This window comes from Doryrhamphus excisus, linkage group LG12 (genome assembly GCF_037039965.1).
Source record: "Doryrhamphus excisus strain RoL-2023G ecotype Guam linkage group LG12, RoL_Dexc_Guam_v1.1, whole genome shotgun sequence".
NCBI classification, from domain to species: domain Eukaryota; kingdom Metazoa; phylum Chordata; class Actinopteri; order Syngnathiformes; family Syngnathidae; genus Doryrhamphus; species Doryrhamphus excisus.
In genome coordinates, this window is record NC_136368.1 from 20,845,490 (window position 1) to 20,864,746 (window position 19,257).

General features: G+C 44.1%; 1 protein-coding gene across 2 annotated transcripts in view; it reads left to right on the forward strand.

Annotated features, from left to right (window-relative positions):
• Positions 1-18,803, forward strand: part of igsf3 (immunoglobulin superfamily, member 3) — a 111,553-nt gene extending 92,750 nt beyond the window's left edge. For both annotated transcript variants that reach the window (XM_058082790.2, XM_058082791.2), the window contains exons 7-9: positions 12,695-13,105; positions 14,848-15,297; positions 16,770-18,803. In XM_058082790.2, coding sequence (XP_057938773.2) covers positions 12,695-13,105; positions 14,848-15,297; positions 16,770-17,020 — 1,112 coding nt within the window. In that variant the 3' untranslated portion in view covers positions 17,021-18,803. The remainder of the gene's footprint in view (positions 1-12,694; positions 13,106-14,847; positions 15,298-16,769) is intronic.
• The last annotated feature ends 454 nt before the right edge of the window (positions 18,804-19,257 follow it).

A 19,257-nucleotide genomic window follows, 5' to 3' on the forward strand; every position in this document is an offset into this window, starting at 1 on the left:
GGTTAAACTGTTCTCCCGGTTCCCGATGGCATGAGCAAAACTCACAAAGAGCAGTAGACTAAGATCCGCAGTCTGCACTCGTGTACTTTATTTCCATTTAGCTTGAATGATCCACCGCAGGCTGCAAGCAGTGGGTGGTCTTATTGCTTAGCGCCATCAATCTAATGTGTGCACGCAAACCTGCAAACACAGCAGGGTGGGGGGGCTGACCTCCCAGGGCCCATGTTTAATTTTCGTAGAGAATCTCCATATAATCCGGCCTCCTCAAAGAGGAGAAAAAAAAGGAGAAAAAAAAGCATAAAGCACAATGTGATCCACGTCCGCGTACGCTGGCTGTATTACGTATTATTACATTTCACCTGATTGGGTTTTCTCTATTGTGTCTTGCAGCAGCGCAATAACGGCAAACACATGTTCAGCATGGCGGCTCACTGGGGAAGCCTCCGTCTCCGCGACACAATCTAATATCATCCCAACCTAACCCCCCCTTCCACACACACACACACACACTCAAACATGCATACACACATAACTAATTATGCTGAATCTTCCCAAATGGAAGCAGAGTTCAGATTAATGACGGTTTGGGGACTTCAATAAAACATTTTCTCATCATTTTAGCAGGCGCGTGTGCATACGGGTGCACGTGTGTCTGGCATGGGGCGAGGACATTAAGAGGTTATTGGTCGAGCCAGAGGGATGATGGGGATGGAGCCTAGGGAGGGGGGTGGCCTAGTTCAGCGTTTCCCCAAACCAGAGATTGGTATTTGACAACAATTCCTTGATTGACTATGGGGAAAATTAACTATGTATGTATCTATGAATTATTGTTTTTTTTTTATTAATAAACTGTCAAAAGTGTGAAGAAGCAGGCTTTCCCACATAGATATTTATGAATTATGTATGAAATGTATATTATCATATTCTCCGGGCACTGAATCGATCGTAGTTTGACTGTTCGTCAGTTCTTGCTCAATGACCGGCGGCACAGTGATGGCGTCCTAGTCTGAGGTGTTGGTGCAGGATCCAAAGTACTCCGGTTTCCTCCCACATTCCAAAAACATGCTAGGTTAATTAGCCACTCCAAATTGTCCATAGGTATGAATGTGAGTGTGAATGGTTGTTTGTCTATATGTGCCCTGGGATTGGCTGGCCACCAGAAAATGAATGAATGAATGAACATTATTAGAGACCTCTCAACATGAAATAACACCCCTATAGTCACTTTTACACACATTTATAGTAAACATAACAGAAAATAATATATATAAGGCATAAACAATTAAGACATAAATAATATTTATTTATTTTTTGGAACGTTTATGTTCGGTTCCTCCCACATTCCAAAAACATGCTAGGTTAATTGGCCAATGTGAGTGTGAATGGTTGTTTGTCTATATGTGCCCTGTGATTGGCTGGCCACCAGTCCAGGGTGTATCTCGCCTCTCGCCCCAAGACAGCTGGGATAGGCTCCAGCACCCCCGCGACCCTCGGGAGGATAAGCAGTAGAAAATGAATGAATGAATGAACATTATTAGAGACCTCTCGACATGAAATAACACCCCTACAGTCACTTTTACACACTTTTATAGTAAACATAACAGAAAATAATACATATAAGGCATAAACATATAAGACATAAATAATATTTACATTTTTTGGAATGTTTATGTTCGGTTCCTCCCACATTCCAAAAACATGCTAGGTTAATTAGCGACTCCAAATTGTCCATAGGTATGAATGTGAGTGTGAATGGTTGTTTGTCTATTTTTGCTTGGCTGTGATTGGCTGGCCACCAGTCCAGGGTGTACCCCGCCTCTCGCCCCAAGACAGCTGGGATAGGCTCCAGCACCCCCCCCCCCCCCCGGTATAAAATGAATGAATGAATAACATGAAGCCTTCAATGTAAACTCTATGCATGTTTGAAGTAAATGAAAGCAACCATAACTGCATATTGAAGCAAGTGATTAAAAATGCAGTTTTAACGAGCCGGCACTCTAAAGTGAGGTCATGCGGTCGTTGTACACGCTATTAACAATCAATTCCACACTATCTTCAAAAGTCTCATTGATCAATTAAGCGACTTATTGCTTATTAAGCCTCTGTACACCTCAATGCTCACTTGGCTACCTTTCACACGGCGTCTCATTATTCCTTATCTCTCTCTCGTGTTGCGTTATCTTGCCGCAGCGCTTCGAATTTGAGGATTTATGTCGTGGACTGCCCGCAACTTTTATCACGTCTCTCCCTAATAGTCCTGGTGGGTTGTCCTCCCCTTTTTAATATGGGCTGGCACCAGCAGATGCGCTGGCTTCCCAACATCGCAGGTTCTCCCTTATCAGGCCACGAATACAAGCTGTCCGTCTTCATTAGGGCCCGCCCTCTCATCAGGCGCTCCATCTCTGTCTCACCCACGTTTGAGTTCTCAGTCTCCTCGTGAGTCTCTTTTAATGTCTTCCCGGCCCCTCCGCTCTCACTTAGCGCCATGTTTTTCCTCGCCGCGCACCCCCAGCTTCTTTACACTCTTGTGATTTTTCAATATTTTATAATTCCCTGATTCCCTCCTCCTAGTTGTGATTCTCTCCATTATGTTTACATTTTTCTCCAAATATCTTCCTTGCCGGTATTTCATGAATAATAATGCTGTGGTGATTGTGCTCGCGCACGGCGGCGGTGTTATTGGCGGTGACATGGCGGTAAATCTTTTGCTTTGTTTTTAGGCTTATACAGTTTGCTTTGCCCGCAAGCTCACCTGAGGCGGCACTCATGCCTGCATGCATGCATGCCACTCTGTGCAGCACACTTATTTTATTTATTTTTTTATGTTCCGTCTGTTTTTCCGAACACGCAACGTGCACGGTCATAAGTCTTCAAGGCGTGCACTCAAATGGAAAATCATTTCATAAAAGGTTTTTTTAATTCATGGCGCTTGTTTCAAGACACGTAAGGTCAAAGCTCCTTTTTTGTTTGCCGTCGTCCTCTCGCAAAAGCAAAGCTGTGTACTCGCTAAGACACGCAGACACGCACACGAGTGCATTTCTCTGTCAAATCCGATCTGGCTTTGCTATGGTGGGTCCGGTCGGCAAGGGGGTCTCTCTTTGTTGTGTCTTGAGTATCCGTAATCATGTACCTCGGTTCTAAGGTCATGGTTTGGTTACTGTAATGGTTGGAGTCCACTGGGCCGGCGCCAGTTGGTGCCAGTTGGTGCCAGTTCGCACCAAAGCGAGCCACTACGCACCAATCACATAATCTTTGGCGCGAACTGGCACCAACTGGCGCCGGCCCAGTGGACTCCTAGTATCATTACCGCAACTTGGCTCGCGCCATTACATTCCAGTGGATTCCAATTGGCACCGAGTGCTTGATGCAAGTGGCGCGACAAAGAGTTTAAACTAATTTTCTTGCCGCCAAACTCAATTTTTGCCGCCGTTACGAGCCACAACGAGCCAGTTGGGAGGCAGTTTGAGCCACTGCACGCCACTAGGCACCTTATTAGCCACAGCAAATTGCATTGGTGCAAACTGGCACCAACTGGCGCCGGCCCAGTGGACTCCGAGTATAATTGGCACAACTTGGCTCGCGCCATTACATTCTAGTTGATTCCAATTGGCGGATTGTTTGCGACATTTGGTTCCACTTGGTGGACACTTGGCACCGATTGCTTGATGCAAGTGGAGCAACAAAGATTTTAAACAAATTTTCTTGCTGCCGTTACGGGCCACCACGAGCCAGTTGGGAGGCAGTTTGAGCCACTGCACGCCACTAGGCACCTTATTAGCCACAGCAAATTGCATTGGTGCAAACTGGCACCAACTGGCGCTGGCCCAGTGGACTCCTAGTATAATTGGCGCAACTTGGCTCGCGCCATTACATTCTAGTTGATTCCAATTGGCGGATTGTTTGCGACATTTGGTTCCACTTGGTGGACACTTGGCACCGATTGCTTGATGCAAGTGGCGCGACGAAGATTTTAAACTAATTTTCTTGCCGCCTAGCTAAATTTTTGCCGCCGTTACGGGCCACCACGAGCCAGATGTGAGGCAGTTTGAGCCACTGCACGCCACTAGGCACATTATTGGCCACAACAAATTGCATTGGCGCAAACTGGCACCAACTGGCGCCGGTTCAGTGGACTCCTAGCATCATTGGCGCAACTTGGCTCGGGCTATTACATTCCAGTGGATTCCAATTGGCCGATTGCTTGCGGCATTTGGTTCCACTTGGTGGACACTTGGCACCGATTGCTTGATGAAAGTGGAGCAACAAAGATTTTACACAAATTTTCTTGCCGCCGTTACGGGCCACCACGAGCCAGTTGGGAGGCAGTTTGAGCCACTGCACGCCACTAGGCACTTTATTGGCCACAGCAAATTGCATCGGCGCGAACTGGCACCAACTGGCGCCGGCCCAGTGGACTCTTAGCACAAGGAAGCACCACAGGTATGCGGACAGCGCCTTAGGCCTAGTATACAGTATCGTCCTCGTATAGCGGCACTGTATTTGATGCATGTACCTTGCGGGAACGCCTCCGCATCAAATGTTCCGTCCCAAAAAATGAGACCACAAGCGCAGTACCATGACGCTCCAAGCTGTAAGCATGCTTGTGTTTTTTGTTTTTTTGTTTTTTCGCTGTAATTGAAGTCATAACTCAAAGCTCAGCTACAGTGATGCATAGCTAAGTTGCGGCAGCTAACCGACTGAACCTCAGCCAGCTTGGATCAGCAAGCTCTCTTAATGAGCGCATGTTTTATGCGTATCGGAAGACCTGCTTCAAACACATACACCGTCTGATGTGTCTCTTTACTCGCCACTCGCCACGCCGTGTGCAAGCATCTTGAGGTGCGTTCTTTCATCCCGGGTGCGTCCACTCGCTTTCAGCTCAAATCGTCTGCAGCTTTGAACGTACAGAAACCTTGTGTAATGCCCAGGAAAATTGGAGGTTACAGCCAGTTTTGCTTTTTCCCCTCAAGGACCGAAGGATAGATGAGTGTTGTCTGGACAACCATGTCCATTTATAGTCGTTATCCCGTCCCTCCACTTCCCAATTAACTCGGGCCTCTGAAGAAGTGTGCCAAATCTAGCAGGTTTTTCCTTTCGTATGCTTTTCAACATTTCTCACAATCTGTATCGTGTCGGGTTTGGGACTCATTTTTTGTGTTGGTCCCTCGCCACTTTGCACTTTGGAATCAGAAGTTTCACTCTATTATGTTTTTTAACATAATAAATTATATTTGTAGCTGAATATGGTCTATAGTTTTTTACCTAGATTGAGCATTTTCAAGCATAAAAATGACTGAATGACTTCATTGGTTTAAAAAAATTATATTTCAGCTGATTTTTTAAAAATCATTTTTTAACTAAATTGAGCATTTTCAAGCATGAAAATGACTAATGCATATAAGGCATTGAATAAATCATATTTGTGGCTGAATATGGTCTATTAGTTAAAAAATATATATTTCAGATGATTTTTTTTAAATTATTTTTTTACCTAAATTGAGCATTTTCAAGCATAAAAATGACTGAATGACTAATGCATATAAGGCATTGAATAAATCATATTTGTGGCTGAATATGGTCTATTAGTTAAAAAATATATATTTCAGATGATTTTTTTTAAATTATTTTTTTACCTAAATTGAGCATTTTCAAGCATAAAAATGACTGAATGACTAATGCATATAAGGCATTGAAAAGACGCATTCAAAGACACTGATGAAATGAAGTATTCTACACTGGTCACTCCGTGTCAGTGATGTTACTTTAGCGTTCGGTGAGACACACAAGAACCAGACTCGATCGCTGGTACAACAGGATTTTTTGCAAGTTTGAATGATGGTACTGTAATGGTACTGTAATGGTACTGTAATGGTACTGTAATGGTACTGTAATTCTTCATAAAAGTCACAAATTTTGAGACGCTTGTTCATCACTGTGTGTGTGAGTGACAATAAGAAAAGCTCTGCTTTTTTTCCATTGTCAGGCTTCGCGGTTCTGTTGTTTGCTACCATGGCTGGAGGATATAAGCTTTGCTCGGCTGTACGTGTTCCGATCCTCCTAATTAGCCTGTCTTGATGATGTTGGGGGGATGAGAAGTTGTATGGCTCTGACACAATGGGACCATAGATGCATTGTTGTCATTAGCATAGAAATGATTCTCCCAATTCAGTCGCGAGGGTAGGACGGGGGTCCCACGGCTCTCATTCCCTTCATTCCCTCCTCCCTCCAGCTGTGTGGCGTCGCCAGTTTGGTGTTTTTTTCATCGCTTGGCGAGGAGCAGCCAGCCAAAGTGAGATGTTGTGAAGGGGATCAAGTCATGCCTAAGCCCTCAGAGTCCTGACATGTTTGGCGGGGGAGGAGGAGGGGGGGGGGGGTCCCGGCCCAGGATTAACCCCGAGCCGTGCTAATGCTAATGCTAAAGGTAGAGCAGGGAGCCTTTAAGACTCTGTAAGTCCTCTGGAGTGGAGCTGGAAGGACCCCCTGCTGCTTTTCCAAACTCCTCACCCCCCAACCACCCCCCAACCACCCCCTCACCCCTCACCGTCGCCTCCCCCCCTTGTAGGAGCATGATCTCTCTTTAACGTCTCTCTCATCTTCTCCAGGCGCGTCCTAAAATATGCAATTTATTGTTAAATAAAACTAAAATAAATTAAAAGACGACACATTGGAGTGAACAAAAGCGTATACTGACACCTTGTGGCCTTTTATGGGTATTGCTGCAATTAATTAGTGCACTGTGTATAAAAAAGCAGTTTGCTTGTTTTGATCCTCCTTGTTGAGTATCAAGTGTCGGAATCTTTCCATGGTGTCCCAACTCGAAAAGAACCACATCGTATCCGAAATGCATAAATACGTAGAAACCACCAATGACGCCTCAAATCTCCACCCACTGGGGTTTCATTGGAGCATTGGGTACTACTTTGTTTATGATGCGCACAGAGCAAGGAACAACTTTCCTGCTGCGATTTCCTCGCACTGTGAGGCGTTCAGGCGCACTCGTAATTTTGAGTGTTAGGCACTAATTTTTTTTTTTTTACGTACCCCTGGGGGTATGCGTACCACACTTTGGGAACCACTGCATTACTGGAACTTTTAACGATAACCATTGACCACCCCCAGTGAGGATCTGCTTGGTGAAGTTCATTTGTGTATGTAAGAGACGTTATCCTATGCCACAGTAAGTTCCTTTTCTGGTTCTATGGTTACCAGCACACATTTTTCTTCCCACCAAAACCAACAGGATTGTTTGACGTTGGAGGTTAAAGTGTGCATGACACTGCTGCGCGACGCTTGAATGCATCCCCAATGATATACAGTAAGAGTCGGAAAACTCCTAACAGATTTAAAGTTAGCCTTGAACTTTTCGTTTGACAAACTGCCATACATTTCATAGGCCGCTGCGGTTTCCAGGGCAACCGAGCCTCCGCGAACACGACAGCATGGCCGAGATAACTTAAATAGGACCACAGGGATTTGATCTTCCACTCAGAAAAGCAACTCGGCAGCGATTAAGCAACAAAATTTAATTAAAAGTGTGATTGTTGCTCTGCGAAATGCATTGGAATGTTTTATCGGCGAAGAACGGAGATCTAATGATGAAACCAGGCGTCGCCCGGTTACAGTACAATACCGAGATGGCGCTTGTGATGTCATGCCTCAGCACTTTCCCTGACTGTGTTGTGTCATTGCAGTGTACACAAATACACACGTTACGGCCATTTCAACCTCACCCCACGAGGATCCATTTTGTCTCTTTTAAAGGCAGTGCAGCTAAAATTGAGCTGTCATTTTTTTTTGTTGTGCTTTATCCGCAAATTCTACAAACAGTCAAGCTTTGATAAGAAAGGAACCAAAGTGTACAAAAGAAAAACACGTCGATAGGAAGAAAATAACGTTGACTTCAAAGTAGCACGGATGGCCAAGTGGATGCAAGGCTGCGATGGGAATCTTTTTTTAACTAGAGCTCATTTCCAATCCCCGTCTCCTCTCCATGTGGAGTCTTTTAATACCTGGTAGGCTTATTCCCCCCCCTTCCCAAAAACAGTTTTGACCGACCATCACCTTCCCGCTCCAGGCTGATCTATACAGTATGTCTCCTGATCAACTTCTGTCTAACCACCTATCAGCAGCTTCATGCATATTCGAGCGTTCTCCAAACCTGTGCTTATGAATATAAATGCAGTTCTTAGTGAAGTCGGTGCCGCTGTAGTCTCTTCGCGTCTTATTTAGATATACCTGCCTGATACGCACTTAATGACCGCTGAGCTGCACAACTTTCCCAAAGAATTAAAGCAAAGCGAGGGGGGGGATTTTTGTAAATTGGACCTCATGAGAGGAAGCCTGAGTACTTAAGAAGCACCGAGCTAATACCGCATTAGTCGAAACAATACACGCTAACAAACAACAACTACTACAGAGAAGAATGACAATCTCCTGATTTTATTGAGCTTGAAGGCAACACAAGAAGAATACAGTTTTTGGTATTTTGGATTGTCCAAAAAAGAGACTGTGGACAGTAAATGAATAGGATCTGCAGCAAACAGGAGATTGTGGAGTACAATACATCCTGAATAGTGGTGTGTCATGTCATGAACGAACGGCTCAAAAGTTTGTGAACAGAATGAACAAGGTCACCACCGCTGTCTTATCCTATTGTTGCGCCTGTGTGCATGGGTGTATCCTATTACGTCTGCCTGTTTTTATCTGTTTTTATATCTTTAGAACACACACTAGTCGTGGGCAAAACCCTTCATTCAGTAAAAAGATCTGTTCATTTTGTTCATTTTGGTCAATTAGCCTGTGATCTCCCCAAGTGGTGTGTCGTAATCATGAACGAACGGGTCAAAAGAACTAAAATACCCGTTCAGTCTGTTCAGTTGAAAATGCTTTTTTTTTTTGATTGGCTGGAGAGTCGGTTCACCGTTCCTTTTGCCGGGGCGGGACTATCTGCTTGCTCGTTTTATCCAATCGCCGCGCCTCGCTCTGTGAGTGGGTGGGGTTAGCTGACTGAAAGACCGAGACCGAGAGATTGACCGACACTCGACAGTTGAGTCGGAACAAACGTGAACATGAGTGAACGGACTGACTCGACACGGCTGACCGATCTGACCGATCACAGGCTAACGACCGATTGACCAAAATGAACGGATCTTTTTACTGAATGAACTGAAATGATCCAGTTCACTGAAATGAACGGTTTTGAACGGTTTTATGAATCTGCTGAACCAATGAGTCGCTCTGGCGGACCAAGTACTTGAAATAGCTAATAGTACCTCTTGGGGCCAAAGTACAGGCCTGAATGTAACACTTTTCCACTGCACAGTATCTAATTGTTTTTTAATTTTTATTCACGTACCCCATGTGGAAATTGACGTACCCCTGGGGGTATGCGTACCACACTTTGGGAACCACTGCATTACTGGAACTTTTAACCATAATCATTGACCACCCCCAGTGAGTCCCAGTCTGCTTGGTGAAGTTCTTTTGTATATCCTTTGCCACAATAAGTTCATTTTCTGGTTCTATGGTTACCGGCACACATTTTTTTCCCACCAAAAACAACATTGATTGTGATGCATCCTTCTGACCGTTCAATGCTGCGTGTTTTTCACGTTTTCAGGTCAACGGTACTATTTGAAGTGAAATGGTGACAAATGTTTTGCGGAAATCATGGAAGCAGTTTCTTTGTCAAACAAACCCAGATGAAAAGCCAACCCCCTTGGCGAAGGCGAATGGAAGAACCCGCACTTGAAGTTTGAATGCCAGGTTTAGGCACAACAGAGAAGCTGTTGACGATCGTGTTGAGGAGGTACCCTGGGGGCTCATTAAGGCGGCGCTCGAAAAGGCACGAACCCCACTCTTTGCCGAGGGAGAGCAAACGTAAACGACGAGCCAGCCTTGTTGTGCCGGGATTGAAACAGCCTCCTGGTGCTAGCGTGTGACGCAGGCCTAATCAATAGTCCGTACGAACTCAGCATACTTGCACGTGGATTCCTCTGCTGCGTTCCTGCTGCGACGCTGCAGCAGGAAGTAAGAGAAGCGTCAATATGCATACGTGTGAGAGGACGTGACTGGATTCTCTGTGAAGTTGCTTCTCACTTAATGTCACATTCCACTGGCAGACGACTCTGGAGGGAGACTTGAAGGTTGTTTTGGAGGAGGCAGCATTTTCGCAGTGGCTTTATTATTCCTCTCTCACTTATTTTCTGACTTCTGTGTCCTGCATCTGCTTGAGCGAATGCTTAATTAGAATAACTTGTAATAGCCTGCCATGCTTCTTAATAGGGCTTGAATAATTAGCATATTTTATCTTTGAAAAGGCATTTTCTCTAAACACTGATGTGCAGCTCCTGCCTTTCAATCTCGCTTTTTTTTTTTTTTTTTTTTTCTCCTGAACTTGAAATGAGAACAACATTTTTTTCTCTCCCTCCTGTGCCAATCCAATCCTGCATGGCTCATCTTTTGAAGGTTTGGAAGTAAATCTCCTTGTAAAAGAAATGATTGCCAGGATGCTGCTGGGCTGTGCCGTCATTAGAGCGTCGGGGATGGGGAGGCTGTCTGTCATGGCTCATGTGGGAGCTATGGCAACAATGACTCATTTAGGATTTCTACAACAGCAGCTCATTGTTTTATGTATTTAATGCAACCTTACGTAGCAAAATATACACGCAACGTGTCACTATAATTCACCGACAGTTTTGTGTAGAAATAGAAATAATCTCTTCCGGAATCAAACGCATCAAAACAGTAGCATCAGCATTGTTTACTCACATTTAACTTAAGTTGCTTTAATTTTGATAATGAATGTCATCATTAGTGAGAATACAAGAGAAGAATAAAAATTGCACAAAAGGCTGACCGGTAGGGGAGTTTTTTGTGCCCCCTAGTGGACAGCAACAGCTACTACTGCCGTCTCATTGCATTGATCAATATGTCTACTCAATAATACAGGCCGCTCATTTGGAGCTCTAGCAGCTATTTAACTTTGATATGGTATTGATGAGCAGCGCCGATGTAGACTCAGAGGGGCGTTCGTCGGACAGGATGTTTACCACCGTCTGCTGCGGTGTAGCGTGCATCATTTAGCCTAATTAGCCTAATGTAATAAATGCTAGTCATTGGACGGTGAGCGGTGATGTCACACGACATGACATCGTCTCCTCGCCGATTTATAATCCTTCACCTCCTTTTCTCTCGTCTGCTTTGTCATACTTTTTTTTTCTACTTTGATAACCGAGCAGCTTTCGGATGTCTTCCATTTCTGGCGTCTTCGTGTAGTGTCGGGGTGTGTGTGTCACTTCCTGCTCAACAGGCGGTCTTTCACCGAGCGAGAATGCTAGAACTCACCAAGGGCTTCGTGGAGGATTTGGGGATCAGACAAAAGAAGCTATTAAATGTTGTTGTTGATTTGGCAATTTTAATTTCATTTCTTTATCCCACCTTGGTGCTGATACAAATGAAAATTGTACAATTTTTAAAGATTAAAAAAAAAAATTTTTTTGAAAATTATTTCCAGGCTGCACAGCGGATGAGTGGTTAGCACACAGGCCTCACAGCTAGGAGACCCGAGTTCAATCCCACCCTCGGCCATCTCTCCGGGTACTCCGGTTTCCTCCCACATTCCAAAAACATGCTAGGTTAATTAGCCACTCCAAATTGTCCATAGGTATGAATGTGAGTGTGAATGGTTGTTTGTCTATATGTGCCCTGTGATTGGCTGGCCACCGGTCCAGGGTGTACCCCGCCTCCCGCCCCAAAGACAGCTAGGATAGGCTCCAGCACCCCCGCCACCCTCGTGAGGATAAGCGGTAGAAAATGAATGAACATTATTAGAGACCTCTCGACATGAAATAACACCCCTATAGTCACTTTTACACACATTTATAGTAAACATAACAGAAAATAATACATATAAGGCACAAACAATTATGGCATAAATAATATTTACATTTTTTGGAATGTTTATGTTTGGTTCCTCCCACATTCCAAAAACATGCTAGGTTAATTCATTCATTCATTTTCTACCGCTTTCTACCACACATATAGACAAACAACCATTCACACTCACATTCATACCTATGGACAATTTGGAGTGGCTAATTAACCTAGCATGTTTTTGGAATGGGGGGAAAAACTGAACATAAACATTCCAGAAAATGTAAATATTATTTATGTCTTAATTGTTTATGCCTTGTATGTATTATTTTCTGTTATGTTTACTATAAATGTGTGTAAAAGGGACTATAGGGGTGCTATTTCATGTCGAGAGGTCTCTAATAATGTTAGAACATTAGAGAGGGGAGAACATGCAAGCTCCACACAGAGATGCCAGAGGGTGGAATTGAACCCTGGTCTCCTAGCTGTGAGGTCTGTGCGCTAACCACTCGACCGCCATGTTTCCTGGGGGTTATGGAACACAAAAGTCAAGTGATGGACACCCCCTGATCCGGACACGGGGCCACCCAAATGAATGTGTTTACTGGTACCGAGTGCGGTCCAATAGCCACCAGGCTAACAAAGATCAAATAATGTCTTTATTCACGTCCTTCAACGCCCTTTTAGAATTCGAAGAACGAGCTTATACACACAAATACAGCCAACATCTATGAAAGTGACAAAATGCGGTGCTGATCCAATTAGCGTTGTTGTACTTCTACCTTCCTTCCTAATCTACGTACGTTTGGGTTCTCCGCAGAGAGTAAACTCCGAATACAAAAGACCAACCAGTCTCTGGTCAACCTGGAAGACAGTCGGGTCAGGATCAATTGCTCCATCGCCTCCCAGAGCAGCCAGGACTCCCAGCATGCCGTGCTGTGGTACGTGAGACGAGCCACGGGGTCGGAGACCGACGAGCTCCTGCTCAGGATCGAGCGGTCGGGCGCCCTGGAGTACGGCACGTACGCCGACGAGGAGAGGCTCCGACGGCGCGTGCAGGCCGAGAGGCTTTCGCCACGACTGTACGCCCTGACGCTGAACAGGGCGGAGAGCAGCGACTCGGGGACGTACTACTGCCTGGTGGAGGAGTGGCTGAGCGACCCGGATGGGACCTGGTATCGCCTCTCTCGGGACACGTCCGGGTTCACGGAGGTTCTGGTTCGACAGCCAGGTGAGTAATGGTTTTACGTAGGCTTAATAAAGTCAGTGGATGCTGGATTTTAACATCATTTGTCGCAAATGTAGCATTTTTGGATTTTTTAAACAGCCGAACATTAAAAATAAGACCCAAGTCTTATTTTTTAATAAGAGCAGCCCCAACCAATCCTGCTAGCCCGTCTGCCTCAGTCCAATTTGGACTTCCTTTCCATGCACGGTATAAAAAAAGCTCATCTAATTTCCTGCCTTTGCCTCCTCGGGTCCTAATTGCCGCAGCCACCGGCGACAATAACAAGCCGTTCAATATCCTGACAGCAGTCAAATCCGTGGAAGCCATCAGCTGCCACCAAATAGTTTGAAGCCGAGATCCCATCAGGAAGCTTCTCTCTTCAGGCCATTCATTCATTTTCTACGCTTTTCCTCACGAGGGTGCTGGAGCCTATCCCAGCTATCTTTGGGCGAGACACGGCGTACACCCTGGACCCTGCCCGAGGTGGGCATCAGATTTTTTTTTCCCGATCATCAAAACCGATATTTAAAAAAATGCTGTATACAACACTAACATAGTTCCATTAAAGCGTGATTATAGTGACCTAGTATTCATGTGTACTCACCTCCCCAAACCAATAACCTTTCAAATCTCCTTTATGAATATATTCTAAATATATGATGTACACATGTACACCAATACAGCCACGTACCCTGTAGGTACATACTATATGCTGTGTTTCAGTTCACAAGGCAGCTTTAATGTTTCTTTCAATGTCAATGCTTGTTTCCTGGGATTCATATATAAGTCAACATTGAATCAGCCCGGTGCAGAATATACACTACATGCTCGTCCTATATGTATAATTCAGTAATGTATAGATATTTCATGTTAATGATTATTTAACCCGACATGAAATAAAACATGCAGCACATACACACATGAGATTAAGATGCTTTTGTCTGCATAGGTGTGATTATTGTTTTATTGTTCCTCTTTGTTTGCTAGCACATTTTTATGAGTGTTTAAAGGATCGTTTGCTAATTGATGAGTAGATATAAACAAACGTATTTAAACTAAATGTATGGGACATTGGTCAATTTGTTTAAATTCAGACTTTGCCAATTAAAAAAAATGGTAATGGTTTTTGAACATTACAATCAATAACTGTTACATTTGTTCACTTCCTGCTTTCCTAATATAGTTTATGGTTTTTTATTGTATTTTATTTTTTACAATCAGTAACTGTTACATTTGTTCACATCCTGCTTTCCTAATATAATTTCAGTTTTTTTTTTTTTCTATTTTAATTTTTACAATCAGTAACTGTTACATTTGTTCACTTCCTGCTTTTCTAACATAATTTAAGTTTTTTTTATAATTTTTTTTTCAATTTTAATTTTTACAATCAGTAAATGTTACATTTGTTCACTTCCTGCTTTTCTAATATAATTTAATTTTTTTAATAATTTTTTTTAATTTCAATTTTAATTTTTACAATCAGTAACTGTTACATTTGTTCACTTCCTGCTTTCCTAATATAATTTAAGTTTTTTTTATGAATTGTTTTTTATTTTAATTTTTACAATCAGTAACTGTTACATTTGTTCACTTCCTGCTTTCCTAATATAATGTTGCTGAGTTTTCTTCAAGGAAAAGACAAATTCCAGGCAAACTGAGACTCAAACTCCAATTTGCTCAAGGACACAATAATAACAATAACCCTTGTGTTATGTTTTCCTTTATTTCCATGTGAACCACGGCAGAGGCTCGACTGCAAGTCGAGGAGACAGACTCAAACGTGACCGTGCCGGAGTCCGGATCCATCCGCCTGGGCTGCAGCATTCCGTCCCAGTCGTCCCGAGACTCCCGTTTCTCCGTGTCTTGGTACGTCGAGCGCTCTGATGACGAATATGAAGAGCTGCAGCCGGGAGAAGAAGAGCGTAGCGAGCGGGCGTGCGTGTTCTCAATTGGACATGACGCCATTTTCGGGAACGGAAACTGCAGCCCCAGAGAGGAGGCGGGACCAAACTCCCGGCTCCAGTTTGAGAGGACCACGTCGGATCAGTACAGCCTGACCATTCAGGGAGCTCGGCCCACAGACACGGGTCGCTACTACTGTCACGTGGAGGAATGGCTGCTCAACCCTCGCAATGCTTGGTACCGCCTGGCGACCAACAATTCGGGCATCATTACGGTCAATGTGCTGCAACAAGGTGAGCCCATCCTCACAGCTAAGGATCCCACTTCTGACGCCATTTCTAGGTGTAGTTGGACTTCACCCCCTTTTTTGGGGTTGTTTGGGTTCTAAAATCAGTTTCCCTATCAGGGTTACCTATCCCAAAGTGTTCTTTGGAAGGCCTCACAGCTAAGAATCCCACTTCTGACACCATTTGTAGGTGTAGTTGGATTTCACCCCCTTTTTGGGGTTGTTTGAGTTCTAAAATCAGTTTCCCTATCAGGGTTACCTATCCCAAAGGCTTCTATGGAAGGCCTCATGACTAGCAGTCCCACTTCTGACACCAGTTGTATGTGTAGTTGGACTTCACCCCCTTTTTTGGGTTGTTTGGGTTCTAAAATCAATTTCCCCATCAGGGTTACCTATCCCAAAGTGTTCTATGGAAGGCCTCATGGCTAGCAGTCCCACTTCTGACACCATTTGTAGGTGTAGTTGGATTCCACCCCCCTTTTTGGGTTGTTAGGGAAACTGATTTTAGAACCCAACCAGGGTTACCTATCCCAAAGGCTTCTATGGAAGGCCTCGCAGCTAGGAATCCCACTTCTGACACCATTTGTAGGTTTAGTTGGACGTCACCCCATTTTTTGGGTTGTTTGCGTTCTAAAATCAGTTTCCCTATCAGGGTTACCTATCCCAAAGGCTTGTATGGAAGGCCTCACAGCTAAGAATCCCACTTCTGACACCATTTGTAGGTGTAGTTGGACTTCACCCCCTTTTTTGGGTTGTTTGGGTTCTAAAATCAGTTTCCCTATCAGGGTTACCTATCCCAAAGTGTTCTATGCAAGGCCTCACAGCTAAGAATCCCACTTCTGACACCATTTCTAGGTGTAGTTCGATTTCACCCCCTTTTTTGGTTTGTTTGGGTTCTAAAATCAGTTTCCCTTTCAGGGAAACTTATCCCAAAGGCTTCTATGGAAGGCCTTATGGCTAGCAGTCCCACTTCTGACACCATTTCTAGGTGTAGTTGGATTCCACCCCCCTTTTTGGGTTGTTAGGGAAACTGATTTTAGAACCCAACCAGGGTTACCTATCCCAAAGGCTTCTATGGAAGGCCTCGCAGCTAGGAATCCTACTTCTGACACCATTTGTAGGTTTAGTTGGATTTCACCCCCTTTTTGGGGTTGTTTGGGTTCTAAAATCAGTTTCCCTATCAGGGTTACCTATCCCAAAGTGTTCTTTGGAAGACCCCCACTTCTGACACCATTTATCCTCCACGGATAGGTAACCCTGATAGGGAAACTGATTTTTGAACCCAATTATATTTAAATTCAGAGTGGCACTTTTCTTTGGGAATGAGGTGTATACAAAGGTTTAATTCCCTCTGTTTGAGCAAATAACCCGAATGGAATTGGAATATTTGGGTCCATGTATACGTGGCTAGTGACTGCTCAGGTCTATGGACTTCTTGTTTCTTCTCACCAATGAAACCAGTTTTTGTTCATCCAACAGAGTCCACCGTCAAGTCGGTGGTGTGCTCCAACGACGCTCTCTTCTACTTCGTCTTCTTCTACCCGTTCCCCATCTTCGGCATCCTCCTCATCGCTTTGCTGCTGGTGCGCTTCAAGAGCCGCAACAACAGCAAGAGCCAGGAGGGCAAGAACGGAGCCCCCCTCCTGTGGATTAAAGAACCGCACCTCAGCTACTCGCCCACCTGTCTGGATCCACCGGCGCTCAGCCTGCACCCCGGCTCTGTGGACTAAGATTGGGGTTGATGCCCGAGTCGCTGCACGTCACTGATCCAGTCGACACAAGGAGCATCAGGACTCCGCTTGCTGTCTTGATCCATCGGTCCATCGGCTGCCTGTGTGTGTGTGTGTGTGTGTGTGTGTGTGTGTGTGTGTGCAAGAGCAGTGTTATCTTGGGCCTCATTTGTGTGTCTTTTTTTTTTTTTAATTACCCTGAATATTGGTCTATTTTTCAAAAAGGACCTTTAGGAGAAGGAACTCGGGCATTGATTGGACGCCCAAAAAAGCCTCCACAGTCCAATCCAAGAGCACCCACTTCGCCGGTTGCCATAGTGATGCTCCGAGGAGACCACTGACTCCATAGCTGATGACTTGGCAGCCTGCATGGAGACAAAGGAAAGGTCCACCTGGTCCCACTATGAATTTGGCCCACAGAAGAAAGTCCTGGAGCGCCACTCCAACACTGCCAGACAGACGGACTTCTGTACCGACCCCCCCCCCACCCCCGCTCTCACCCCCTTTTTGGAGACCACGGAGAAACATATTTCCTTTTCTGTCCTCCACGTTTCCACAAAAGATGGCGGGGTTGTAAATACCTCCTGTTTTATTTGCTCAAGGGAGTCGACTGAAATTCAAATATCACACATTTCTTTTCATTTATTGTTATTTTATCTTTAAAAGACGACTAGTGTGTAAAAGTGTAAAATAACTCAATGGGCCCACTGTTATGATATTATATTGGTATCAATCATACCAAACTGGGTATTGCTTATTGATATTGCTCGCCTCTAAAGTCAACCAAATGAGCAAATGAGTTTTTTGTCATGCCAACACAGAAAGGGAAAATGTGCTAATAACCGTAGAAGAGGAAACATATCATGAGTCATGTGGTCTGTCCCAGCTGCTCAGTATAAAAAGCCAACAGACATAATACAATAATAAAATCATCTACAATAATAGAAGAACAGGATACACCGCAAAGGGAGGGCCGCATTTATTGGAAACATGTTTGATTTCCATAAAGATTGCTTTGACTGAGCATTTTTTTTCTTTATCTGTGCCAAGTCGTCATTTCCACAAAAAGAGAGGTCGCATTGTAAATATCTCCTGCTGCGACCGTTTCAGCTGCTCTGAAAATCAAATCTCACACATTTCAATAATTTGGGCGTTTTGTCTTGAAAGATAACTAGTGTGTAGATACTGTTGTGTAGTAAAACACACACGGTACGGTGCCGAGTATGTGACTGTGAGCAAGTGTGGTTTTTTTTCTATTTATTGTTTTATACTTTTTGATTTATTTTAGTTTGTTTTGGTTATAAAATTGTCAACTTCACCCAACAGATGATGCTCCGTGTTGTTGGAGATGTTCCATTTCCTACCGAACGATTGAATTGAAGGTTCGATGAGTGTTCCGACGCTGTTATGATGATATGATGAATACGACTGTGGCTTGACGTGTAACGTTCCAAAAACAACAATAAAAAGGTTTTGCTTATTCTTTTGTGGCACCGCTCCTCGGCGGGATTTTTATACCGAAAGTGGCAAAGGGTTGAACATTTGCATCACCTTGCCTAGAATGCAAAAGACGGGACAGCACCCTTTCACTGCCAGACTGGACCTTCAAAAAAAAACTGATATCCCAGTCGTGTCAACATGTATAATATTGCATGACAATACTGCTGGAGGCGTTTTAGATGTTTCGTAAACTTGGAACTCTCTGAGTGTTGGTGTGACCGAGCGCCACGCCCGAATGCAACCACTTCCTTCCATAAGCCCCGCCCCCCCCCCCATCATTCAGGAACCCAAATCATGACCATGTGATGTGATGTGTACGAATACGTTGTTGCTTGTGTCTCCGGTTTGGCCTCGATACAAACAAAAAACACTTGGAGACGCGTCCTTTTCATTTGGAACCTGATTGTTGTCTTGCGACAATTTAGTAGGAAATCCTAAAACTGCTACACAGTCATCTCTTGTGTATCGGAGTTGATTGGTTCCGGGCCCAACTGTGATAAGTGAATTCCCCCAAAGTGGGATTCCTTCATTTTTAATAACTATTTTAGTAGTTGGAGCCTAGAAAACCTTTTTACAACCTTCTAAATCCAGATTTTAACATTATAAGAACCCTCTCGACATGAAATAGCACCCCTATAGTCACCATCAGGCATAAATTTGTGCTTGTGCCACTTTAATCATCACATTTTTTTGAAACATTAATGAATATTTATTACTAATGTGTTAATTATTTACGG